The sequence below is a fragment of the Lathamus discolor genome, chromosome 14 (assembly GCF_037157495.1).
Source record: "Lathamus discolor isolate bLatDis1 chromosome 14, bLatDis1.hap1, whole genome shotgun sequence".
Classification (NCBI taxonomy): Eukaryota; Metazoa; Chordata; class Aves; order Psittaciformes; family Psittacidae; genus Lathamus; species Lathamus discolor.
In genome coordinates this window covers 12,055,337-12,082,902 of record NC_088897.1, presented here as the reverse complement: position 1 = coordinate 12,082,902, position 27,566 = coordinate 12,055,337, and the positions used below count along the sequence as shown (strand labels likewise).

At 44.4% G+C, this 27,566-nt stretch overlaps 2 protein-coding genes across 11 annotated transcripts in view; one reads left to right on the top strand and one right to left on the bottom strand.

The window, feature by feature from the left end:
- NLK (nemo like kinase) overlaps positions 1-19,309 on the bottom strand; it is a 43,532-nt gene extending 24,223 nt beyond the window's left edge. The window contains exons 1-2 of one of the 5 annotated variants that reach the window (XM_065694933.1): positions 19,173-19,309; positions 17,381-18,330 (exon numbers count right to left, since the gene is read on the bottom strand). In XM_065694933.1, coding sequence (XP_065551005.1) covers positions 17,381-17,838 — 458 coding nt within the window. In that variant the 5' untranslated portion in view covers positions 17,839-18,330; positions 19,173-19,309. Of the gene's footprint in view, positions 1-17,380; positions 18,827-18,858; positions 18,913-19,172 lie in introns of those variants that run through there. The other 4 variants (XM_065694935.1, XM_065694931.1, XM_065694932.1 and 1 more) reach the window with 4 other exon arrangements.
- A 113-nt stretch (positions 19,310-19,422) lies between these two features.
- The window catches only part of LYRM9 (LYR motif containing 9), a 30,614-nt gene continuing 22,470 nt past the window's right edge, over positions 19,423-27,566 (top strand). For 3 of the 6 annotated variants that reach the window (XM_065694941.1, XM_065694940.1, XM_065694936.1), the window contains exon 1: positions 19,664-19,876. The gene's annotated coding sequence lies outside the window, so the exon portion shown is untranslated. Of the gene's footprint in view, positions 19,527-19,663; positions 19,877-20,055; positions 20,164-27,566 lie in introns of those variants that run through there. The other 3 variants (XM_065694942.1, XM_065694937.1, XM_065694938.1) reach the window with 2 other exon arrangements.

Genomic DNA, 27,566 nt, shown 5'->3' with positions numbered 1-27,566 from the left:
GTCGCAAACCACATTTGAGCATGGGATGAAATAAAACAAAATCCTTCAGAAGAACTCACAAACCCAAAAGATTCCCAAGAGTGAAGGGAAAGGGCAGGGAGAGGGTGTGCAGTCACCAAACTGCTTATCTGGGAAATGTTTCACCTCCAAACATGGACTGAAGTAAGTGTTCCTCTTCCAAACGGCTCCTGAACACCAGTGCTGGTGTTCACCAATGCACACAAAACACATCTTAAAGCTCTGCGACAGTTCTTAATGGAAGTTATTCAAATGCTGAAGTATTTTGTCTAACTTTAGCAGCCTAAAAGTCACTTTTCCAGCCCAGGCTCAAAGTGTGGCATGCTGAACCCGCTGTGAGGCTCCCATGTGGCCCTGCAGACCATGGTGCTGGCACCGTGCAGGAGAAGCAGCAGCTCAGGAAAGGGGCAGACAGACAGATTGCTCTGTCAGGAACAATGACAGCTTCAGCATATGTCAAATGTGATCTGAGTCACAGTGGCTCTGCCTAGTCAATAAGGAAAAGGAGAGGAGGGAGTGATCTCTTTCATAGGGCTCTTGGATAACACACAAACTCTTTCTCTAGGAACACCTCACGCCACCAGTTAACTGCAGGGAACCAGCTGCAAACAAAGCCTCCCTTGTAGGTAACTGGAGCTTGCTGGTTTGAGGACACAAGTTTCCTACATAAGCCTTTTCTCCCTGTCTGCCAAGCCTGAGCTGTGATCAGTGCAAGGCACAAGCACACCAGACCCTGTCCTGTTAGCTGAGTGACTCCAGCCTCAGCTCCCCTGAGGTGGGAACTGACTGGTCCCATCAGAAGGGAGGGAGGTTTTGCTTCTGTTGGATTTTTCACAACAGGAGAGGTTTAGCATACACACCCAATTAGCATGGTATTATACCCTGTTCTACCCTCTGGCTGTACATGCATTGTTGAAGAGATGCAGAAGCTGATAAAACCTTGTTTAAAGGAGATATTCGTAATCATTTTAGCTGTAAGATTTAAAGGAAAAGCCACACACAGATAAGTTATAAAGAGAAAACTATTACAGCAGAGCAAACATTTTTCAAAAACCTATTTCCAATTGCCTTTTGAGTGAATAAACAAGTCCTGAATGTCTTAACATATGCCAGCATTCCTCCTCTTCCTCAGCTCTCTGGTAGGAAGCACTACTAAACTCCTTCAGCAGCTCTGGGGACAGAGGGGGAGGCACAGAGAGTTTTCCATCCAGATGTTGTTTCATGCTTCCTCACCTGCCTGAAGTGCAAAGTGTCCCATCAGCTGCATGAAGACTAAAGAGCAGTGCTCCGCCCAGAACTGGAAGCCTATAGACCAGCCCTTCTCCCTGACTCACCCATCCCAGCTTCAGCACCCACTCACACAACAGATCGCCTGATACTGAATAGACAGGAGTCATTTGCAGACTGATGGGGTTGATAAAGTTGGGTGAAGGTGTTCACAGGCAAAAAGTAAAAGCTTCTTAAGGTTTTAGACATCTGGATCCTGCCATAATCTATTCTACCAGCTAAAAAGTCTCCCCAAATTTAGGCAAGTCAAGTAGGTTTCACATCCAGGAATTTGCATTTGTCCATGTCTGTGAGTGTTATAGACAACAAACAGAAAATAAGCTCCTTAAGGAGACTATCAAGGAAAACAATTTAATCACCTCACAACCAACGTGAATTCTCAGCATTTCATTAAGTTTTCTCAGCATTTCATTAAGTTTTCTCAGCATACCCTTCAGAATACTTAAACTAGTCAAAGAAATACCCAAAGGTACTAAAACAAAAACCTGTACTGTAAGGTACTCCAAATAGCCACATCTTCCCAACACATATTCTTGGTCTTTTAGAGGCACAGGATTCATTTGGGGAAAGGAAAAACTGAATGCAAGCCCACAGATGGAAGGGACAACTTTCAGTTGAAAAAGACACCATGATTTACCTCCCACTAAAAGGCATTTGATGTGAAAGGGTTAAGCGACTTGTTCCTCCTACCGCACTTCAAAGGTATGCTTCATTCCCTGTGCTCAGCTGCCAAATGCAGACCTCTCCAGAGCTTCTTTTTCAACCAGAGATGTCCTAAAAAGCCTTTTAATGTTGCGTTCTAATCACACCCTCAAGCATGTGCGCCATTATCACGTATTCTTCAAAAATCAGAGCTAAAAGCAAAACTGATTACTGCAAGAAATCTGTCTCCTTGAACAAAAATTGATTCAGAGTGTCTTACTTAAAAGAAAGGGTAGAAAATTAAAGGGATACTGTTATGGTTAATATCTTTAAAAATGTTTCATTTGTCTTCCCTTCATGGAAGCTTAAAATTGAAACTGCTTTCCAAATCAAATTTATTTCCCCATTTACACAAAATTTTCTGGTTATGCTTGAGACCTTTTTATTTACTTCTCAACTGCCTATATGAACCACAGCTAGAGTCAGTTCTAACACTACACAGGACATTTATTCCAATAGATTTCTTAATTCCGTAAAAGATTTCCTTTTTTCAGTCAATGGCACAGCTCTCTAAGGTCTGCGATGTTCGTATATAAAAAACATGCAACAAACATACAAATCTCCATTGTATTTTGGTACTTTCCTTCTTTATTTTGAAAGCATATACCACAATTACACAAACTACTACATTCCTGGCCCCATTCACTGACCTCTATTCCCATCCCCACCAGCCAACCAAGGAAAACCCAAATGGGAAACCTTCTTCTCCATGTCCAGCAAGCCTCCAGGCTTTGGCGCAGTTCCTGGAATATTTCTGTACCTCCATAGCAAAGTAGGTTAATAAAGCCTCTGGTCACATCCTCTAGACAGATACCCAGTTTCCAGCAGTAACCACCCCCAACCCCTTCAGCATCACTGCCCACTCTCCCCTGTCCCCTTGTCCTCCTGACCACCCTTTTCCCATAGAGGGACAGGGACAAAACAGAACAAGGAATAGTGACCAAACTCCTTTCTGCCTCCTGACTCCAATGCAGCTGCCCAATAACCCCTGTGAAGCAGCACCATGCCTCATCTCAGTTAATATCTCAACACTTCATCCTCCAGGTGAATCTATCGTGTTTGAGTCACTCAGTTTTTCACCACCATTGTGTTTGGCTGTTGGCCACCATACGAAAAACCCCGGAGTATTCAAACCAAAGACTGCAAGCAACATTTCAAACATCGTACTTCAAAGCAATTACATTCCAGTGCTCTTTGCTACCACCACAGGAAATGGTTGTATCGGCTGGGGCAGTGTTCAGCCCATCTCACTGTGTACAAGGCAACCATTCACCAGTCTTTCTGAGGCTTCCTCTCTACATTTTACTCATGCAAATCATTGTAAACTGCTGCTATTTTATTTCCTGTGTAAATATTTCTGTGTTATCCAGCCTGCACAGTCATTCCTTCTTTGAATTACTGTAGGAACAGCAGGGACACGTCAAAGCACAAGTGTGAAATAAACTCATAACCTGTATGATCCAAAAAGTCTAGAAGATGCTTTAAGGCCGTGGGATATTTTTGGAATGTGAAAGAAGTGCTTTTAATTTTAGTGCATGTTAATGAAGGTTTAAGAACGATCCACAACTTACAAAGAAGGGGAAAAGAGATAATCAGGCTCATATTTATTAACATGGAGCTTAAAGAGACATCATTCTCCCATTACTATGAACCAGTGAAGTGAATGATCCTCTGTCACATACCATCAAGCTTCACAATGCTGCAAAAACTCCACCTATTTCCTTGGCAGTTTCAATTACATCGGCGCCATACCCACTCCTTTCATCAGATTCAAAAGGCAATTTCAGAAATATTAAGATATTAGAGTGACAGACTAAACCAGACAGGTAAATAGCACCTTTGCATTAACAGCCTGCTGAAAGCAATGCAAGATGTTCTGCCATGGCTGCGACAGGCAGGATGCGTAACCACTGACACTTCTCAGCTTGTGGATAATTCTATGAAGCTGTTTGACTTACCAATCAAATGACTGAAGTCTTGTAAGATGGGCAAAATCTGAATTTTCAGGTAAAAGCAAGTCCTTGTCTATAGATATATATTTAATAACTGCTTGGAATTGGGCATTTGGCAGTCAGAATTGTCCTTGCTAAAGTTCCTTTAACAGCAAAGGTTCTACCTTTGTAACACCTCCCAAGACTTAACATGACTCCTTTCTACCTGTGATGACAGCACTCAGACAAATAATTAGGGTGTTTGCAAGCAGAACAGCTTTGCTATGCAGTATTACACCTTTCACCTGAAGCAGAGCATCCCTTTTTATGCGACTTGTTGAAGCCAGTGAATGAACACAAGCCATTTTTCCATTACAAGTCTGAGCGTTTAATAACTGCAAAATAATATAGGAACAACACAAACTATCAATGCAGAAAGAGTGATGGCTGATTCTTGCTGGTCTCCATTCCTGACTATTTTTGTTTCCTTTCCTGGGGCAGTATTTTCAGATTGAAGTGGAACTGAGCAATAAATTCATTATAATGACCAATAACCAACCACTGATCAGTGATACCATCAGCAATACCAAACCCTCAGAGATGGAAATATAAACATATCTCGGGTATGCTGGATCTGTTCCTGCAGCTCTGCTGGCTGCCGTGCACGGTAACACACTCTAACCTCCATCCTACACAGCAGCTGCTTTGGCTTCACAACTGCATCCAAAGACACACGGAAACCAGACCTGAGGGCTCTTCTCTACCTCTCCATGTCAAAGCTACATTTAGTTTTAATGATATCCATGAATTGACCTGAAAATTCTAATCTAGATTTCTCTGTCCTGAGTCAGACAAAACCCCTGTGATAACATAAATCAGCACACGGGTGTGATTCCAGTCTTGGGACATTCTCAAGTAATGCACAGACTCTTGAAAGAAAATGCAGGATTTCAAAGGGGACCAAATTAATGGCTCCGAAACATTTTAAACCCAAAGTTTAAACAATAGTTCAGTAGGAAATGATTACAGAAGGATTCCCTTTACTGGGTCATATAATGGGTGACAAAATCTTCTTGGGAAGAACCGGGCAAGTGATGAGACTATGGATGCAATACGCAAATTACCAAACACATGGCCTGTTCTCCATGCTTTAGATGGATAAACAGGGGCACAAACCCCATAAGGTGACATCCCCACGACAGAGATGAGAGAAAAAGCCACAAGTAGGTCAAGGCTGGTCCCGATTCTGTCAACATTCACCTGCTTGTCTTCAACTTGTCTTCAGAAAACAATAAACAATCCAAACCTGAAGAACAGAAATCCTTTTCTCTGTCAGCAGGGGCCCAAGGAAAGCTGCAATTCAGATTACAGCCTCGGGTAAGTACATCAGTGCCCTGCCCTCACAAGCACAGAGGAAGGAAGACCCTAATCCCCACTTTCCATACACAACCAATGAGCAAATATGCTCAGAAAAGCACTTTGACACCTTGAGCTCTCTCTAATACCTTATAAACAAATAAAAGGTGCTTTCCACTTCACAACTAAAACCTGCTTTTAGCCAGGCTGTAGGTACAACTCTTTACTTGAACTAACCCAGGTGACCTATGGTAAAATAGATTTTAAAACAAGTATTTTAGCCTCTCAGTACTGCTGGTGTTTTGCACTGATACTATCCTCCCCTGTATTTGGGTTTGGTTTGGTCTTTTTCACTTACATTTGCGGAAGCACAAGAAAACAGGAACCATTCAGCCCCATTGTGCTTTATCCATACATCATGTTAACAAGATCAGTTTCCAGTAGGATGACTTAGAGGACACGTGCCCTTAACAAAACTATTGGCAGATCTTCATTTGCCAAGACGTCACTCTTAGCCTCTGTCTATTCTTGTTTGCTCTGGATTCATCCTTGCAAGTGAAATAGGAATGATGATTCGGAAAATGCAACTCAATGAAAGACTCCTCACTCTCGTTAAAAAAGAAATCCCCCAAAACAGCATTTCAATTTCTTTTGTACTGTTTTCACTGTCTTTTTTAATACACTTGAAGAGTTAAGAGCTGGTTTGCAATGTATCTTCCTGAGCCCTCAGCCACAGCTCAAACCGGATGCAGAAAGTGCTGAAGTTAAGGCATGCCAGTGACAGTCTGCATTTATAACCTTGCCTGGTGTTACGTTATGCATATTAATTTTATGAATATCCTGTCTTTCCGTGACCTATTTGCTCCATGTCCCTTCAGTCTGTCAGAACATTAACAAGAAGAGTAATTCTGCTTCATCCACACACCCACAAGCCACAAACCGACATCAAGGAGGTCTGGTCTAGGGGGTTTCAAAAGCACTTGAAGAGAACACAGGAGGGTCAGAAAGCACCAAGAGATTCAGGAAATTCTCTTCTTCATTTTACCTAAACCCGCTAGCCTCGGAGTTGATACAATTAAGAAAGATGGATTACAAGCAGTCTGGGAATAGCTGATACATTCTCTTCCTTCTCCTATAAAGCTTACCTGCAAGATATTCTCCCTCCAAACAAGAGATGTGAAGTAAATGAGCCAACCAGAATTTACAGAAACATCCACGCAAGTTACATTGCTGTACGAGAACAGCCTCTTTAACAATGCTTTTGTTCCGCTTACTGTGTACTCTCTGGGGGGAAAAAGCTCTTAGTTAGGGCTTTCAAATGTATCAGTTGTCAAGGGCCTTTAAAAATGAAGGCAGAAGGAAGCCAGAAAGGTACTCTGATAAAAGACAAGAGACACATACACTTCTGAATAGAAGTCAGCACACTGTGAGCTCCTGCTACAGACAGAAGTGCCACACACAGGTGAAAGGGATTCAAAATGCACTGCGACTTTTCCTGTATTTGCTGCGATAATCCTTACCGGATTCCTTCGGGCCCAAACCAGTTAACAGAAAATGGTTCTCAGTGAAACAAAGTCCGGTGACCCAGAGCACACGGCAGACTCCCTCCTTCCTCATCTCCAACTCACTTGGCTTTCAAGTGTCCTTCAGAGAGCTCAGCAAGGCCAGCACAGATCTCAGCAATTCCCTCACACAAAGCACACTGCTCAGTTCTGAAAATTGCTGCTATCTTTATGGAATAAGTTTTGCTATTCACAGACAAACAGTCTTCAGCAGTTACAAGAATTTGTATTAAATAATACAACACATTATCTTGAAATTAACCCCCTATGCACACTTTAAAGAGAGACGGAAAGTCAGTGGCTTTTCAGAAAAGAGCTAATCATGTAGATCAAAGCCAGAATAACCACTTGGCCATCAGTTCACCACCATCTCAGCCTTATTGCTCCCATGAAGCAAAGGCTCTGTTCTGACAATACATTTAGCTTAGGAAAGGAAGAAAACTCAAAGAGCACCGCCTGGTGGTGCCAGAATAATGAAGTATTGCCCTGAAACCAGGAATAAAACCTGGAATACCACCATTCCCACATGACAAGGAAGCTAAAACACCAGTTTCTCTGGTGAGCAATTTTTTTTTGCACCTATTAAAATGAATTTGCATATGGAAAAGAATGGGGGACAGAAAATCCTTCTCTGGAGCCCTGGGATTCCTACCTTCCCCAGTGAATTTCACTTTTCCACAAAATATCCTGCAAAAGTTCTTCAATAGAAAGCTCCAAATTGGCTGTTTTCAAATTACACACAAATACCATCATACCTTCTTCTAAGAAAATTAAAGAAATCACAGAAGATAATTTATCAAAGTCCATATTCTACAGAACGATTCTGCTATAACCATTCTGGTGTTATAGCCAACATCATCAAGAGCATAAAAATTCCACTCACACGCATATGTTTCCAAGACTTTATAGAAAAATACCACAACAGGAAATTACAGAATGATACTACCAGGACACAGCGGATTCATGATTAAAGCTCAAATTCTTACTAAGCACTTTTAAACACCGTACGTGGCCACGTTTCAAAGTCAACCATAGCCACGAAGCTATCCAGTATCGAGGCTGATACAGCTCTGCTGTCATTGACCCATCACTCTCACGCAACAAAAGAAGACAGAGCTTTAAATATTAAATGAAGCCCAGGTTGTTTGGGTGTTCTTGTGCACTGAACAGTTCCCTCTTCTGTGAGGCTGCCTGAAGGCAGGTGCCCAGTGCTGTGCTCGTGTCGTGTGTGTGTATGCATGTATATGTATGCGTGTGTATGTGCACAGTGCTGGTGCGTGCACCCACACCCCACACGTCAGGTTCACTGGGCAAAACTGGCCTTTTCTCATGATTACTGGAACTCCCAGCAGGCAAATTTCTCTAATTTGTAGCAAAATTAAGGTACTCTAAACCATAGAAGAATGTGCCGATGATTTCACTGATCAAGGTTCCCAGTGTACTCTACAAGATATAAAACATACTAAAGGCATCAGTATTTAAACAATTTAACTTTGGCCAAGTTAGGGTATTCCTGGCCATAGGCACATCAGGGATTTCCCTAGAAGATGCTCAGTTCTGTGACTGACAGGCTTCACTCAGTATCTGCTCACTTTGCATCGCAGGCCGGTATGCAGCCCATTCATATGGCACACTCAGGAATGCCAACTGTTTCTGCAGAGCAGATGACTCTGCTCTCTCCCAGGTTACTCCTACAGTGCTCTATGGATGAAGCTCTAGTGATTTCTAAGAGGAGCAGGAGTTGTTTTCCACTATTTAGCCCTCGTACCTAAACACTATTGTCTTCATTTGAACATGCTGTTGATAAACTGCACTTCATGAGAAGCACCACAAACAATACTGGAAAACAGGAAAAAAGGGTGGAAGTGATGAAAGGCCAGTAAGGACACAGTGAGGGGGAAAGAAATAAAGAAAACATGTTACCTGTGTTATTCTTTTAAAAGAACTGGCTTACCGCTACAACAGCATTAATGTTTGCAACCTCTCTGTGTTTAGGTAATTGCTATGGCTGGTACCACCTTTAGCTACCACCTCATTCACTGCCCATCCCATCCACTACCACTCACATTCACTTCTTCCTTGTAACTGCTTATTATGGTCAAACACTGTTATCAATAAATAAATGCATTAACCACAGAAGCCTCTATCCTTTACATACATATTTGTACTGCCTGTCATAAGCCACTTTCATTTAAGCATCTACTACCTCACACAGGGGTCTACTTTTACAGAATTGGAGGTAATGGTTAGTTTGAGTCACAATAAAGCAAAACTTACAGCATCTACCACGTGATGTAGTTCCAAAGTGTAATACTGCGATTTGCCCATTCTGACAGCACTGAACTGTCTGTGGAACAGCTGAATTCATCCACATGAGAGAGCCTGGAGAGCTGTAAAGCATCTTCCTGTGTTTGAAAACAAACTCTGCAGTTTACACCAGCACTAAGGAGTCCAATCACTCTTGGAACCGACACTAAAGCTGCGTTACCTAAAAACATTACTTATTCCTTCAAGAATTTCCCAACTTCACAGGTAGTTTAGAACAGACTCAAACTGGTGTAAACCTGAGCTACAGTTGGAAACTGAGACCATATTCCCTTTACAGAAAGTGATTGTATCACTGTAAATCCCTGGTAAAAGCAATCAAGAACAGCCATTGATCACCACCATTAAATAATCTACCACAGAGATTCCACGTGGCCACCAGCTATTCAGGAAGTACCAGGCATTCTACAGACTTGAATTTCGGAAACAAAATCCAAACATTTCCAGATAAATTACACTTGTAATATTTATAACTTAATCTTTAATCAAGTGCTTACTCTTCGCTTCTAAAGGTTACAGAGGAAATTGCAGTAACTGAAACAAGCTTCTTTTATTGAATTCTTTTGACTAGAAACAAATGGGGTTTCAGTAAACACTAGGACCTGTTCCCAGTAGAGACCCTACTTTTTACGCAACTTCTCACATTCCAGAAGGATTTTAAAGCCTGAATTACCTCTGTATCATCTTATTCTCTGCTCAAGGACTTTCATTTTTCAATGAATGCAACAAAGAAGCCAGTTCTAACCTCAGGAAATCTCCGGAGTTCAGAAAGAAGCAGGGAAATTGGACTAACAGAAACCCAACACAGCAAAGGTGTAACCCGCAAAAGTGAGGGAAAATTACTTATTCTTTGTGTCAGTTGAAATTCTGTTTGGAAGAGTCAGAACAGTCCCGTAACATCCTCTGGCTACGAGCAGGTAACTGACAGTGCCCCAGCACACCTTCTACAAGCCCTGCACAAGAATATGAGTGCAGAGGTTGCAGGGGTGGCCACCACCCTCATTAGACCAAGCAGGACACAAATGTGAACTGACTGAACATCACAGCCCAGCTGCACACTCATTCTAACCGTGATCCTGATCACACAAGGAGATCGTAGTGCTCCCCATGTGCCATTTCAATCCTTCAGAAATACAGAGGGGGAAGCTTCTCACATTGTGTGGAAGGAGAGGACTCGCCTGCTCCACTGCAACTTTGCTTCTTCAGAAACCAAAGCCCCAAGGCACTCAAGTAACCAAAGCTTCCACATGAAAGAACCTGGGAGCTAGATCCCATTGGTACACAAAACCTGGTAGCAAAGCTACTGTTCAGTATTTGCTTGCAAACAACTCAGACAAGCAGGACTTCAAAAGCTAACCCTCAAACACAGAACAGATGGGTCTACTTACATACAGGAGCCTACAGGAACAGTTTAACCTAATACTTTACTTTAGCCTAGAATACAGTCTTATTCCCCCAACACCTCCCTCCATCATAAGACTCACCCATCCGTGCTGTGCTGCAGTCTAAAGCCAGCTTCTCATTTTTCTCTTATTTCCCAACACTTAAATTACAGTTTTTTGTGGATCTTCTTCAATATGCCATCGTAAAAAACATTTCCAATTATATTAACAAAGTACTGTTCATTTAAATAAACACAAATTCAGTTTAAGTGCAACCCAACTCTGAGCTAGCTTTTCTCACATGAAAAGCTGAACGTTAGGCATTCCAGACTAGAAGGCAGAACTTTCCAGAGGATTAAAGATACATGAGACCCAGACACAACCATTACAAGTCATCAAAAAACACTTCAAACATATCCCAAAGGCTTCCTTCTACTTTACCTGCCCAAAGCTATTTTCACTCTCAATCCCACTGTTCCCCCAAGAAATCAAGCAGCCTGGTGACATCAAGCAGCCTCACACAACACACACACTTGTTACTCACCTTTATTTACTACTCCATTTGATCATCTACAACAGGTAGGAATGCTTACGCTTTCGCCCATTTATAAACACTAACGGCACTTGTGCTTTAGGATTAATGAAATGGGCAATTTAAACACTCTTAAGGAAGATGGAAGAGTGCATGGAGGGAGAGGGGAAACATCTGAAATACCTCTTCTGAAAAATCAATATCAGATTGTGGATCCAGTCACAAGCTGTTCTACGGCAACACTTGCAGAATTCCAAGGCAGCAAGTGCTCCCAGGATCTAACTGTATTATCAGCATGTGGATACAGGATCTGCAGGTGCTGCAAAGCAACATGCATTTCAAGTGACCTGAAATGCTGCTGACCTTGGCATAATTTACAGTGAACTGATTTATCCAAAACGGTCCTCACCCAACTTTGACAAATATCAAATGCTACCCACATTCCTTCCTTCTTGCATCATCTTGCAAGGCAATAATGAGTAATCTAGTATATTGCTTAGCTTGAATTTCACCTAATTCCCAACATCCAATTTAAAAGCAAGAAGTTATTATATCCATTTCATTTAATGCAGCACATTCAGGGAACAGACATTTAACTGTTAAGAGAATTTTTCTTTTCATGAAATTTGAAAAAATAAACAACCCAACTTAAACCTAGAAGCTTTGCAGAATTCCCCATATAACCCCCTAAGTAAGTCATTGTTCTGCTATATTTCTTCACTAATAGACTCAGAATCCAATTTAGACACAGCAATCCTTTAAAAAATACTGACATAGAGATTAAAGATAATCACCTGCAGATCCTTAAATTGTGCTGGTAAGTGTGAAACACAATGCACACTGCTCCATAATGTGCCCATTGCCAGCATTGCTTCTTTTGCCTCAGGCATCCTCATGGTTTCCTCCAAGAAATAACTGGATAAAACCGACTTAGTCTCTTGCTTAGGAAATCACTGCCTATCTACATCAGAGCCCAGAAAACAGGAAAACTCACTCAAGTAGAACACAGAAAAAGTGGAAAACTGTCACAGTTTAACACCAGCTGGCAACTGAGCCCCACAGAGCCACTGGCTCTTCCTCAGTGGCATGGGGAGAGAATTGGGAAAGTGAGAAAACTTGTGGGTTGAGGCAAAGACAGTTTAATAGGTAACACAAGGAATTCCTTCCCCATTTCCCATGCAGGCAGGTGCTCAGCCATCCCCAGCACAGCTGGGCTCCATCACACCTAACAGTGACTCAGGAAGGCAAACATCATCACTCTGAGTGCCCCTCCTCACACAGCAGCTGACACAGACAGCCAAGGCCTCCAAAAACCCTGGATTTTTTCTTTTTTAACTATTTTGACCTATTATTTAATACTCAGGATTTATTATTTTTGAGTATTTTTGTTGCCCATTACTAAAGCAAATTTCACCACTCCAAAAATCAACATCTCGCACTGTAGATGCTTCCCACTCTTAGGAGCTACATTCTTGATTAGTACTGTTGCTGCATCTTAGCCAGCTGTAACATCAGTACTTTAAAAGGCTCTTTGGATTTGTCTTGGATTTGCTCACTTTGAATGTTTTATAGGGATCTTCTCTCTGAGTAACATCATTGGTGTGGATTACTCCTTCCAGAGCCTCTTGATCCAATTCTGGTGGATATTCTGTTCCATCTCACAGAGCTATCGCTTCTTGCTCACAGCTCTCTACTTAGTGCTGGGTCTCACTCCCAGTGAGAGCTCCAGGATAAACTTGAGACTCATTTTGTATCTTGTTGATCAATAACAAAAAAGTCATTTCAGCCTAACACAAAATGTCAGATGGAACAGGCTAAAGCAAAGCAAACAACTGCCCATCTAAATGCTAATTTACATGGGACATTTCCCGGCCGGCTGTTCAAGTACCGTGTTCCACTAACAGGTCAGGTTTGAGGGACTGGAAAAAGGTCATGAGATAAACAGCTTTAGCTGAGGGAGAAAAAATCTCTCACTCCAAAAGTCTTAAAGGGTTTGATAAAACAGATGTTCCTCAATCAGCTCTTTCTAAACTTTCCATGCTCACCAGGCAGGACTTTTGCGTTACCATTTGCATTAACTATGCAAAACATCCTTGTGGTTCCCACGTCAGAAGGGGAGCTCATCTGCCATTACTCATCATTTTGAAGCTGTAACATCTTTTTTTTCCCCTAATGTACATTCTAGCAATTTTGTCCGAAACAAATTATCACGACTGCACACTGGCTCAGCATGACACGTTCCTTTAAAGTAACAGGAGATTATCAGTTTATCCTGGGGAACGCCTTTCCTACCGCAGTGCTTAGTATCAGCGTAGTGATAAAACCCTCTTAAAATAGTTCTAGGATCCAGGCAACAATCAATTGTGTGCAATATTCTTTCAATTTTTATTTAGCAAGGACTTTAGTGCTTCCAGGACTCTGAAGGCCAGGAATGAATGGTAGATTTAGGCTGAATTATTCCTGCCTTTGAAAGTCACAGCAGCCTGTAAATAATGTCCTATCTCGACATCAACAGCCAAACTATTTGGAACGTTATACTGCTGTTTGACTTCCTGAATAAAAAGTATTAGACGAAAATACATTTAAAACCCCCACACAGTGCAATTTAAAACTGTGTAAACAAGGACTTCAAAATAACAGAACAAGAAACCAGTATCTATTGTCTCTGTTACACATTTGCCACAGAGATGGGGAACTTTTTGCTAATACTAAAGCAGTTGCTGGATTTCACAATCTTTGATGAATGACAATAACTGCTCAGAATTAAGAGACAAACACGCCTTGCAGACCCACAGTTTCTTACCTCACTAAAGCAGAACTACCCCAACCAACAAGACATTTTCACAACATTTCAGCAGCAGCGTTTTAACAATAGCAACAAAAGTAATTTATTCCCTGCCTACCTCCTCAGAAGCTGCAGTTCCTCTTCAGTGGTGTAGGAACCATACATACAACAGCATGAGCACCTCTTGCACGGCTAAGGCAGCTTCACCCCTCATTCCAAACCCTTCAAGCCTTGGCAGGTTCAATGGATAATTTTTTAATCATGGTTATTATTACTTGTAGGAATCCCACCAGATGGCAGCAGCATGTCTCCCCAGCCAAACAGGAGCACTTCTGCAAAGGACAGCTCCTTATTCTCAGAATACAAACACAAGACTTCCAAAAATCAGCTGTAAAGTGTGAAACGTGGGGCACAAACAGAGTTTCTTGCTGGAACTCAAATCTGGGCCTTTTTCAGCACTTTCAGAACACATTAATTAACGTGAAGCAGCAAATACTTGAAGAGCAAATTGCTGTTTTCAGCAACTAAGGGACCCAAGGTGGTTCATGGTGAGGTGCCAAACCAGGGTGCAGTTAAGCAAATCTGCAGGACCTGGGGAAGGCATCAACACACCCTGTCCTGCTTCAGCAACTGCCCCCAACAGTTCCAGCTCAGAAGCACCAAGCTCTGGTGTTAACATGCACATCAGAATGAAAACGGGTAAATATAGCAATTTAATGCTGATTGTTCAAGAGCGTCTTTCCTGCTTTGCCAGCTAGGGTTAAGTTCACTTTAAGAGCTACATGGATTCAAAGGAGTTAATGTGCCAGTGGGAGCTGATTTCAAATGTTAACGGTGATGAGATGAGCGAGGGGACAGTCTGTGTGTACAAACACCAGCAGTACAAGCCTGCATGAGTTAATAATGAAAATGCTGAAGCACGATGCTTTGGCTCTTCATGAGTGAGAAACTCCAGCAGCACATTAGCTGCCCCAAAACATCATAAAGTACTGGACAAATGAACTAATGACAAATGCTAATTCAACTGCCAAGTCACAGTCTCCCTCAGTAAGCGAACGGGAAACTCAATACCACACGCCTCTGATTACTTCTTTGACGAGCTAAACTTCACTGCAGGGTGAGTTGTGTCTTTCTAGACAATGCAGTGACACATCCGAGCAGCGAGATGAAAGACTGCTACTTCAAATACTCAAACTGTCTGCAGAATAACATCCATCTCCCTCAGAAGCACAGATAGGAACTTCTCAGTTATCTATTAGTGCAAATACATGCTCAGAAAGAGACAGACAAGCAACAGAATCCTTATTCACAATCAGCTTAGGCCTTATGCTTCTCAAGATTCGGTGTTACACTTGTACCAAAGCATACATTTTTCATGTCTAAATCAATTTAAACTATAAATACCAAATCAATGTTTCTGTTTGGTTGCATTATCTCATATAGCTACAATTAAATTACACAGGCATTCTTTCACGTTTTGAATTACATCTAAAATTCAGTTTAATTATTGCTTACAGACTCTTGCACGCAGCTTGCATTCACCCACAGAAGTTAATATGAAATGCCAGAGCCTAGCAGTGACCACTGAGTTCAAATATAGGTGAGCAAAGAGAAACTCATCTCAACCGGTTACCTTCTTAGCCTGCAGCCTTGCAACCGTGCTGAAGGGGAGCTACCTCCAAGCTTCTGCTTTTATTTCACTTAACACCCTCCCCTTTCTTCCCCCCCAAGCTGCAGTAAAAGCTGCAGTCACAACTTTGCAAGCACAGTCCCACCAGTGGCAATCCCTGCTGGAGTGGAGGCAGGGCACAGGCAGGGGGCTCAAATGGGTGAACACTTTTGCTACCTGGTGTCAGCCAAGAGCAAACACTTCTTTCCACACTTCTTCCCCCCGCCCCGGCTTCTTAATGACATTATATTTAAATATAAATATATATAAATATTTAAATAGGCATCTAAATCACCTTTTATTCTACTGAATGTTATGAAAGCAGATCTCTCTCTGCACCTTGTTTTTTGGCAGACAGAACTGACAAAATAAAGACCTAGGAAATCCATACTGGTAAACCACACGACAGCAAGGGCTGATCTTACATAACAAGCTAAATTTAAGCAAGCCTGTAACAATTAAGTTAAAAAAACTCCACACTTTATCCAAAAAATATCTGAACAGATGGAAATTTCTTCAGATAATTTCTTACAGCAGATTCCTTGTCAGGTTTCATTCTTTTCTATCAACTTCTTAATACCGCACCACAGCATGAACACGGCGCAAGTACCTGTGCAACAGCACCCCTGCGACCCTGAAAGCTTTGCATTTAAATTAACCCCCAGGGCCTTCTGCATTAAGGAACACAAGATCAACCACAACATTAACCTACCCCTGCTCTGTGTGGCTTGTTCAGCCTCCTTAGGAAACACGAGTTTATTACAGCACGATCTGGCTACGAGCAAGCAGCAGTAAGTGCTGGGATGGAGGAATATTGTGTCCTGCTCTTCCGAGGCCTGTCCCGCAAAGCACTCTGCCACCATACGCTGGCACAGGCTGCAAGGCCCGGCACTTAACACCTCTCCCTCAGTAGAATTACAGCTCGGGCTGTACCTAAAGCAAAGCTCCTCGAGCACCACAGGGGACCGAGCGCTGTGGAAAGTTCTGCAGGGACACAACAGACAGTGGCACACTTCAAACTTTGTGTTTGCGGTACAGGAAGTGTGCTGCAGCACGCCTGCTCTCAACACCAGCACCGAGGCAGCTCCATGCTCCTAATGAACGTGTCGGAATACCGTAAACTGACAGCCATTTATAAGAAATAGAGAGAGAGAAAAAATCACGCCAGCTTTGCTTCAGCGATGGGGAAGGGCAATAATTACATACACTGCATCAAAGTGGTCATAGAATACGGTACAGAAGATTATGCTCCACTGAAAGAACCCTCTGAAGCAGGAAGGAGAACACAAGGACTGCAGGCAGTGCTACTGTGAGATGGAAAAAGCCCATTTACATTTATGAGAGGAGAGCAAAGTTCAGACATTCTGATTCAGGTAGCACACAGCACGCTACCGCAGGTCAAACAGTCTCCTAGACAAAGATCTTGACAGGTGACTGAAGAAGGAAGACATTTTCATACGCTTTTACTTCCTAACTCTTAAGTCAGGTCACATCATATATTCTAATGCTCATTTGTTAACCTGAAATTTTAGGAAGCACAGCTTAGCTACACAGAATGCATATTCTAACGAAATGTGTAAGAAGTACACGTTGCATTTGTCTCAGAGGAGAACGGTGGTGTGGCCTGTTAGTCAGAGGTTGCTCTTCACCACTCTAAACCTCCTTCTGCCAACAAAAACAAGTGAAGCCAACTTTCTAAGAACCGAAAAAACCCAACAAAAACTGTAGTAAGCAGCTTTCTGGTATTCTGATTCAAATGACAAAGCCAAGGATGAATTATGATCTGGTAAAAAATGAACAAATCGGTTTGGTTTTTGTTTTCTTTACTCACCAGACAACCCCAAAGGCTCCATATCCAATAGGTCTGTCCGGCTCAATGTCCAGTTGCTGCTGTGGATGTTGTGAGTGCTGATGATGGTGCGCTTTAACTGCAGCGGCTGCTGCAGCTTGTACCTGAGCTGGGGCTGCTGCAGCTGGTCCAGGGGCCTGGCCCGGTGCCGGGGATGGGAAATACGGCTGCTGCTGCCCCGGGTTTAACATCGCCGCCGCTGCGGCCGCAGCCGCCGCGGCCGCAGCCGCCGAAGAGGCATGCTGCTGCACGGGATGGACCGCAGCTGCAGAGCCGGGGTGCAAGTGATGCTGAGGGTGGTGGTGGTGATGGAGGTGAGGAGGAGGGAGGTGAGGAAGGTGGTGGTGATGGTGGTGGTGGTGACCTGCTGCCGCCGCAGACGTACCGCCATTGTAAGCCGCCATCATTTTTGCGTTGGCTGTTGTGCCACAAAGAGACATTCAAAAAAATGCCCTTTGATTGGATAACAACTGGGTCAAGCTCTCATTTGGCCATAAAAATGAAATCTGCTACACTTTAAAAGACGTTGGGTTTCATCATACACGGCCCACCTTTAAAAACATTGAGCTCGACCGGCCTTATCTCTTCGTGGAGCCAAACAACTTGGAGACTCTCTTCATGTGTGCGTGAGCCAGCGTGCACGAACCCTCTTCCCCCAAGAGTCCAGCTGTGGTTGGCTACTGAAACTCCATCCTCGGGCCACTGGGTTGGGTTGGGTTCTGTCCTTCACTTTGTTGTTTGTTTGTTAATGAAATAGAACTGGGGTGCTCAATCCCCCTTCCCCGCAGGAGGAGGGTGCCGAGTCTCTCCCCTGGAACACCCTGAGAGCACTGACGACTTTACCCCTTCCATTCCCACATCCTCTCCACTTATCGCCTCGGAACCTCCCTGAGCGCCCAGGCACCTCCTACATAGCTCCCTCCTTCAGACACCTGCTCCCTCGAACAGAGAGAAAGAATAAAATAAATAAACCAACTCGGGACTTCGCAACTTTTCCTGGAAGGCCCGAAACAAGCACGGGCGCCCCGGAAAAGTGGTGAGGGGCGAGGAGGGGAGGGCGCGGGGGAGGACGGGAGGGCAGCGGGGTGGGAAGCAGATAAAAATAGAGGGTGAGGAGAAGGGCCGGGGCCGGGCGGGGAGGGGGCGGGTGACAAATGGATGACAGGGGAGGGCCGGGGGGCGACGGGGGCGGCGGCGGAGCCCTGACAGCCCGACCCGGGGCCGGCGGCGGGCAGCGCCTCAGCGGGGAGCGCGGGCGGCTGCGGGCCCCCCCTCGGCGGGGCGGGGAGGGCGCGGGGCAGCGGGTGAGGGGGGGAAGGGGGGGAAGGGGGGGGTCTCCGGTGCGTGCGTGCGGCAGCAGAGGTGGGGGGCGGCGGGCTGCCGGGCTCTCCTCAGGCCGCCGCCGCTCCGCGCCGCTCCGCCCCCCGGCCGCCGCCTCGCCCGCCGCCGCCGGCACTCACCTCCTCACGGAGCCCCAGCGCGGAGCGCACAGCGGGCACGCGCACCCGGGCCGGCCACCCCCCCCACCCCCCCCCCCCCCCGCCCCCATGCGGGGCGCGCGCCCGACACCCGCCCGCAGCCAATCGGACCCGGCCCACCAGGCTCCGCGAGAGCCGCCCCCACCCAATCACCGAGCGGGACCCAGCGCCGCCGGCCCATAGGACACGGCCGCTGCAGAGACTCCCTGACTCAGTCCCGCCCCCTTGACCCCCGCCGCCCAATCACCGCGCGCCTCCGCGCCCAGAGCTAGCGAGACCCCGCGAGATTCCCTCACCTCACACAACCCTCACCTCGGGCGGCCCCGCCTTCTTCACCTCTCCTGCCAATCACATGGTGCCTCTCCGGCCTGCCGGCCAATTAACTGTCCCTCCGAGCCGAGTTCCGCCCCCGAGACCTGCTTTTGCCCAATCGCAGCTCCCTATCAGAACCAATTAGCCAATGCAGAGAAGCGAAAGCCCGAAAAGGGGTTACTGGGCCAATGGTACTCGCAGGCGAGGCGGCGGCGTGAGTGGCAGTTCTCCTCGCGAGTGACTGGCGGCGATGGGCGGTAGAGGAGCCGCAGCTCCCCCAATCGCAGCGCGAGGCGCCGCGGGACGGACGAGGAAGTCGCTCTTGCGCCCGTCTGCTGGTGGGCAGTTGGCCAATGGGAGGCGGGGAGCCGACTGATGGGTGGGCATCTGGCCAATGGGAGGCGGGGAGCTGGCTGATGGGCGGCGGGAACAGCCAATGGCGTTCCCGGGGCGGGGTGAGATAAGGACGCGGCGGGGCAGGGAGGTCACTGTGGGTGCTGAGGGGAGGCGCGGGAAGCGGAGCGGCCGCCGGGCGGGTCCCTGTGCCCGTCCGCTGGCGCGGCGCGCCCAGTGCCCGTTGCCCTGAGGCGGTGGCGCTGGGGTGAGCCCGGCCGGGGCCGGGCGCGGGCGGAGGAGCTCGGCTTCCTGAGGTGGCTGTTTCCCTCTCAGCCCCGCTCTCCAGAGGAAGGTGACTGCTGAGGCTGGCCTTCAAAGGAGCCTGCCTGGCTCGGCTAAAGGAAGGCGAATGTGCTTGGAGGCGGGGGCTGGCCTCGAAGTGTGTGTGGGGGGTGTTTGCTTGCGGGTTTGGGGGGGTTTTCCCTTCAATGTGAAGAGAAGAAGGTAAATCTCGAGCTTTTTACCTTAAAGCCTTGAAGCAGCTTGAGTCTGGAGGAAGCTGAGGGCCTGAGCCGTGTCCGTGGGCTCCAGCAGCAAGAAAAAGAGGTTTAAACCTTGGCAGCAGGTAGCCAGCAGCAGGTACTATATCCAGGTCTCCTCTAAAGCTGGTTCTCGAAGGCTCAGTTTATTGTGGCATGCTCAGGACACACTTAAAAGAGTTTCATTTTAAGTGCGGAGTACACCTTAACGCAGGGCCGGAGTGGTTTCTGTTGATTTAGTTCACTTACACCATTAACCTGCATGCTTGGGGAACACGGTGTGGCTTTTCAAAGCCTAAGTGTTCCCTGAAACATAGAGATTAATAAAAACCTGACAGGTTTAACACTTTTCCATTTCCTTGTGTGAGCATTAATCCTATCTGATTAATAGTTTTATTTCAGAAGACAACCTCGCAGTTTTCAGAGCCTTGCCCATGATGGTGGTAGAGTTAAATTAACTGTGATGGTGATAAAGAGGCTCCTGCTTACGGTTAAACTGGCTGAGCAGTTCCAAAGGAAATCAATGGCAGACAGGGAATGCGGACGTGCCCCTGCTATGGGTGAGGAGACAGCCTTTCCGTCCCTGTGAAAGGGGAGACAAGGCAAGCACGAGTGCAGCGGCATTGGTGAGGTTTTACCAGCACCCTGATGGTGCAGTATCGACTGCTGTGATTTGCCTTTGTGTGTGTCTCTGAGCATCATTGGCCGCCTGTACCACACGGGGCAAAGGAGGCTCCAAGTGTGAACGCCTGTTGCAATTCCCATGACTTGCATGCAAAATCTTAAGAATGGGGTTTGGGTACTTGTCTGCTCTTTGATAGTGTAAATGAGAAGTCTTGTGGGGATTAAGGCAAGCTTCTGTGTTAAAACAGTTTCTGTTGCATTTCTATGGGGTTTTAGCTAATATTCCAGTCTGGAATTATAGTAGAGTTTTGCTATCATGTCACAGTTCGAAGAACAGTGACTTCACTTAGAAAAGGTAAAGAAGAGTAAATGTGGTGCAGCCATCTTACAATGTTGTGTATTGGAAGATGAGACAGAACACTTACTTAGAACTTGTGTTTCTAGCTGCCTGTCTGAGGTTGTTACTGCAGATAACAAACTCCTGATATGAATATGGTGTGCACTGAGGATCCTTTTGGACTCTGTTTCACATCAAGCTCTGGAGAATGGAGGACAGTGTGGAGTGGGAGACAATGGAAGGAAGTGGATACAAAGTAGAGTGGGTGTGCCTGGCCATAGAGAAGGGCTGTGGGGACTGGAAGGCTTTTAACTCTCCCATATACTTTCATTATGGATTTGTTTCTTTCTCTGTTATTGCATACTCTTCCCAAGTAGTAAAATCAGTCAGTTGCCTAACCATTGTATGGAAACTTGGGTTCTATGTGTATTTGCAGATTGATGGCTCAGTGGCATTATTCAAGTCCAAGCAGAGTGTCTCAGTAGTATTTTTTCAATTAGGTATGTTGCTGAGTTAACTGGATTGCATGTCTTTAAATTACTTCTTTTCAACAGAGTTTAATTTCCACTGGTGGACTTGCTGAAAGTCACCTTCAACTGCATGTTGGGGAGGAAAGGAAGAAAGAAATTGTTTGTCTTGTTCTTGCCACTGGCTATGGTTGAATTTATGGTTGTAAACAAAGTGTTCAGAGGTAGGGGGGAAAAGTCAGCTTTTTTCTAGCACAAACTGCAAGTCTTGCAGTGACTGCTTCTTGAGAAGGGTTCACAGACATGTGGTTTTGGTGACTAATTTAGGAGCCTAATCTTCTGGCGGCTCCTCATTCTTGAAGGGTAAGGAACTAATGCACTGAAGAGCAGTGTTTAGTATTAAGTAAGATGGCTTATTTTTGCAGTGGATAGGGAATAATTCAGACCTAGGTCTCTGGTAGCATGTCTTAAAGGTCTGTGTTTCTGAGAACCTGTTCTTTAAAGTATTGTACTCATGAAAAGGTGGGAATTGGACCTGCTTCTCATTTGTGTTTAAAGCAGCTGTTTACACTTCCTCATGTGTAAACCAGTTGCCAATTAACCTGAGGCAAGTACCAGCTGAAGCTCATCATGTTTCTTTCTGCTTCTTCCTTTAAGGAAGGATCAACACAGTGGGGATTGTACTCACATCTTTGCCACGGTTGATGTTGCATACATTCAGCCTTCCATTGCAAGCATCACATGATGCATTACAGTTTTGTGAATGTTGCCTGTATTTTTATGAAAACCAGGCTTCTTTAAAAACATGATACCTCAGGTAAACTCTTAAGAAAGGTTTGTATTGTTTATTGATGCCCTTTTTCTTTATGGTTGTCATCAAACACCAACCATCTCAAGTTTTTGGATGGAGTTTATCTTTAGTAAATCTCAAAAAAGAAAGTAACCAGTTCCATCAGCTCAGACACCCTCAGGCTGACTGCCGCCAAGTGATCTGGGGTAACTCCTATGGCCAGTGTGAGTCAGGTTGGTTGCCCAAACCAGCACACAATATCCAGCACAAAGTGTTTGTCCCCACGCACCTTTGTCTAAACACACTTAAGGTGTCATTAGATGTTGTTGTGTGGATATGTTTTCAGCAATGAGAGTAGAATGTGAACTGCATTGCAGTCCTGGCATTGTCATCAATTTTCCTGACAGTTCTTGACTGGACATTGCAAACCATGTTTTCCAATTGCCATGACTGTAAAGTGCAATAAAATCAGGGAGCCGCTTTAGTTTGAGTAAATGCTACAACCATATTACCCGTTTTTTATTTGTTCTTTGAAGTTGAACCAGCTCTTTCCAGTGAGGTGAAAGCCTGGCGGGATGGCAGCTGAAGGGATACACTTATCTTGCTTGTCCATATGGAGTTATGCGAGGTGCCAGCGTTGAATGACCCACCCTAACAAGTATATCTTCCTCCTACACTGAGTTTATAAACACTTTTAATTGGTGTCCCTGGCCTCTGTCATGCTGTGAAGCTTAAGACTGTCAGTTCAGCTGCTTTTTGGGCTCTTCATGCTACGAAAATTAAGGGGGACAAGATCCAGTTGATTCATGCAGAGATATGTTTAAGGAAAAAATCCTTTTAAAAGAATATTAAGGAAACATGAAACTTGCAGACAAAGCACTCAGCTTCTAACAGACCCTTTGTTTCCTCAGTGCAGGTCTGTTCCTTAAGAGTGTTGCCTATTAGTTGTATGAATCACTCCTACTCAGAAGAGGGCTGCAGAATGAATTAGTCGTGTACTACTACTGTAAGTAAGTGCTTCTGTGCCATTTAGTGCCTCTGCATAAGGAGCATGAGGCTGCTGAGGGGAGCTTGTTTCAGAGCTGGCTCATGTAACTTTGAGCAAGAAGAGTGTTTTGTGAGTCGTTCAATGAGCTTGAGCCGCTTGATGAGCGAGTTGGCAAAATCTAGCCATAGTAATTTGAACTGGGCAGGTACAGACACTGCTCCAGAGCCTGCCAAAGCCTGGTCTGATTGCAGCTAATTTGTCATCCCCAGTGATGCATGGAGATATGTGATTGGTGACTATTGCTGATGAAACATGACAGATCAATTCTAATCTCTTACTGGTGAAGACAGTTATTCATGGGGACATGCATCTGTCTCTTACGATTTTATTCACAGTAAGGGTGCTGTAAAGCAGCAGCAAGTCTGCTGTTTGGGAATGAATGCTGGTATAGCTAGATTTTTCAGGAGCCCTTTGCTAAACACACTTAAAAACTACTTCTAAAAGCAAATGCTGTGCATGAGAAACACAGGGCACAGGCTTGTCCCTTTACGAAAAATCTACTTGGTCAAGTGTGGTCTTTTCTGACTTGAGAGATCTATTTTCCCCTTGGATTTGCCACTTGCTTTGCAGGGGTATAATCTTTCTGACAGCACTCTGCATAAGGGCAAGGGATGGAAGTCAGTTTTTAATCACCCAGTTCTATTTCTTTGGTGCTCTTCAGCAGTGTTTTAACCTTAAAATTCTCCATGGAAGATTGTATCATATTGTACAGTGTCAAATGTTATGGTCCAGTTCCAGACATAGGCTTTGTGCATTTTTTCTTGTACCACAAGAACTACCTGTAAAAACAGGACTCTGAATATTAGAATAAGTCCTTTGATTTCGTGGCTGAATATTGTGCATAAATGTCCTTCAGTCCTTAGGCATGTAGGGTAGGGGGTTTGTGACCCTTTAATGCAGAAAAAGTAACATTAAGTGGAACAAAGCATAATAAAATGCCTGTGCAGATTTGCCTCTGATCTGCACAAGGAGTACTCGAAGCTGCACTATTGATATATCATGTGGGTGTTGGACAAGCCCACATGTACCTTGATATACAACTGCAGATAGTCCTTGCTATTCTGTAACACCCTGGTAATATTTTATTTGTAAACCCTAATGCTGAAGCCCTTAAAGTGTCATTAACACAGTGTTAATGCCTTGTGAATTTGAGGGGGCTTGGTTAGGCAGATAAATACCATGCTCCAAATAAACGGAATAAACATTAATATGCACAAAGTATCATAGGATTTAAATTCCTGTTGGTGTATATTAGTCCTTTCCTTTGCAAAGAATAATTTCCCAGAGTTTTCACCTTCAAAACCTTTTCTTTACAAAACTCTAAAAGAATAAATTATTCATACAATGCAGTGACGAGCAAGGGGAGAGAGTAGTTTGTTTTAACTTTGGTTATTTATAATGGTTTGCGTCTTAAAGTTGGCAACGGGGAAATCAAGTAGTGAAGACCAGTGGGTGACCCAGCAAAGCCTTTTACTCTGTCAAAAGGCTCATTGACCAAGATGAATTTTTAAAGCAGTGGTGTGGGAACATGGCTGCTGCTTTGAAATGCCACTAAAATGATAGAATAACTCTTTCTTGAGTAGAGCTGCAGTGATATGACTGAGGCATGGGGCAGGGGACAACTGGTGTAAGTGACAGATGGTGTCATCTAAGATCATGTGTGTCTCCGATGCTGGAGATCGGACTCTACAGGCGCTTATGTTGCTTCACTGGCCTGTCAGCCCTGGTTGTGCCTCTCGTGGTGTAGTTTTTGTGGTGGTCATGTCGCAGTTGACAGCTTTGCCCCAAGTTTCTTTGCTATACTGAACATACAGATGTGGAGATCATGATTGGCACGGGGGCTTGAATTCATCCCAAATATGGTCACCTCTGAAACACTGAACTCCATCCCCTGTAGTGCTTTCTAGCCAAGTGTTTTCTTTGGATTTTTCTGAAGGAGCTGATGAATTCTTTACTCACTGCAGAGGTGAAGCATGAGCTTGGCTTTAACTGCAAGTGTTCAGGTGCTTAAAACTGGTTTATAATAATTTGCAATTTAAAGACTTCAGACTGATTGTTTAGTTCTTTGTGTCTCATTTTTCTTCTTGCTGCTAAACACCAGTTGCAGGAGGTAGGGGGGGTCTTTATCCCCTGTGGCTTTTTGGGGAAAGTGACAGTTCTGCAGCTCTCTCTGTTCTACATTCCTTTGCACCAGAAATGACCCTGCTGCTCTTTGTCACCAGTGCTTCCTTTTATCCCTTTCCTGGCAGCTGCTCTTGCTCCATTTTGATGTTGGAACAGCAAATGAACTCCCTCTGAAGTAAATGTCATGCCAGTAAAGACGTTGAAGCAGCAAGAAAATCATCTCTGTCTCTGAAGATTAAATTTGAGACCTTTGTGAATGAGATGTTCTTAAAATAGCTCCACAGCATGTTATCTTCTCTAGAAGGTGGAGCATTGAAAAGCCCACCACAAGCCACTTGGTTTTGTGTGAGCAGGATCCCTAAATAATGTTTTTTTGAAGTGGGGAGAGAAGCACATAACTTCCTCTGACTCCAAATTAAAATAGGTACAATTAATATCTGAGCACTTTGTTTCTGCTGTATCTTTCATTCAGTGCTGGGGGAGGGAGGAAGGAGGCTAAGACACCAGTACTTATGTTGCATCTTCTGGATTGTAGATTTAATTAGAACAGAAAATACTGTTACTGTTGTGGTATTTTTGGAAAAGGCATCTTTCAGAGACCTGGCTTCCTGGTTGTCCCACAGTTGGCTTTTTGTTCTCATTGATTTCAGTGGCAACAAATTGAACAAAGCAGTTGAGTTGATCTGAATTGATTGTGTGCTTCTCTGATTGTATCCCTCTTGCTAAGAGTTTTTGTTTGCAACATCATGGCTAATGGTCATGATGATTTCTTGTCCTGCATTCAATTACACTGAAACAAAGTGCTTGCAACAATTTGCTCTGTCAAGTTAGCTCTGTCTGACTCAGTATTCTATAGGTATGACTCGGTGAAGTCCTGGGCAGGAGATTAAACCTTCAGGTTGTTAAGTTTTTGCAGATGATGATGTATCTGTACATACAAGTTAGTTTTGTTCACTCTAGCTTTATAACAATAATACAAAGTCCACCCTGATTCAGATTCCCATTCCCCCTTTGTTTGTATAGCTGCTCAGTGCCTTTTCATCTGATGACTGATTTTGTTGAGCATAATAGCTTATAAATCCTCTCCTGAGTGTTGTAACAGACCATGTGCATTTAGTATCAAAAAAAGAACAATGTGTTGTGGAAACACTTAAACAACAATTTTTAAATGGTGGTCTTTGCAGCAGCACATCTCTCCATTACAGCATCCATGTTTTCCATGTTTTTCCTAATCCTGTTTTTTGACACAATAATATCCCTTCAAGGGCTTTCTTTGCCAGATCAATTCATTTCCTACTCAGAGAACTAAAGCTTTTCAGCTGTCCATCCAAGTTATCCTTCTGGACTAAATTTCTCATCTCAAGATAACCAGCAGCAATGCTCCCCTCAGGAGGTTTGTATCAATTAGTTACACATCACTAATTCCTGTGGTGTTGGTGGACCAGTGAGTTGTGAGAAGGCTGTTGTAAACAGTTGTGGCTCTTGGGGGTTTCTTTACCTCTTTTGGTGAGGATTTTTGTTTGGTTTGACAGCTTTTACATGGCAGCCATTGAAAGCCTGCGGGTTTACACATGGGCATGAAGGATAGCTTCAGCTCCTTTTGGGATATTAATTGCCTGTGGATTCCACATTGTCCTAATGAGGGGCCATGTTATACACAGATGAACAAATTTATTTGGAAAATAGTTCTGATGGAAATTGGCATCCAAGAGATACAGGGAGCTCAAAGCACAACAGCCGTTTGTAGCTGTTGTATGTGTGTGTGCTGCCACTGTGATGGCACACTCTTCATGTATCAGTCTGAATTCCAGGCATCCTAAAGGCTGCTGGTAACTCCTCTTTTGCCCCATGGTCCTAATGATATTCAATGTAATTCACTGTAAAGGAAAGTGGGATGTAAATATCCTGTACATGAGACTCTGGGGTGATGTACTAGCAGCCTGGCATTAAAGAGAAGGGGGTGCAGTCTAAAGAGAAACTGTATCTGAGATCAGTCACAATTCAGAAGCTGCTATCGCAGCTTTATGTTCCAATGTACATGGTAAAGGATGGTTCTCCTGTTCCAACATGCACTAAGCCTTATTTTTTGCAGTGTGATGCTGTGCTGCTCAGC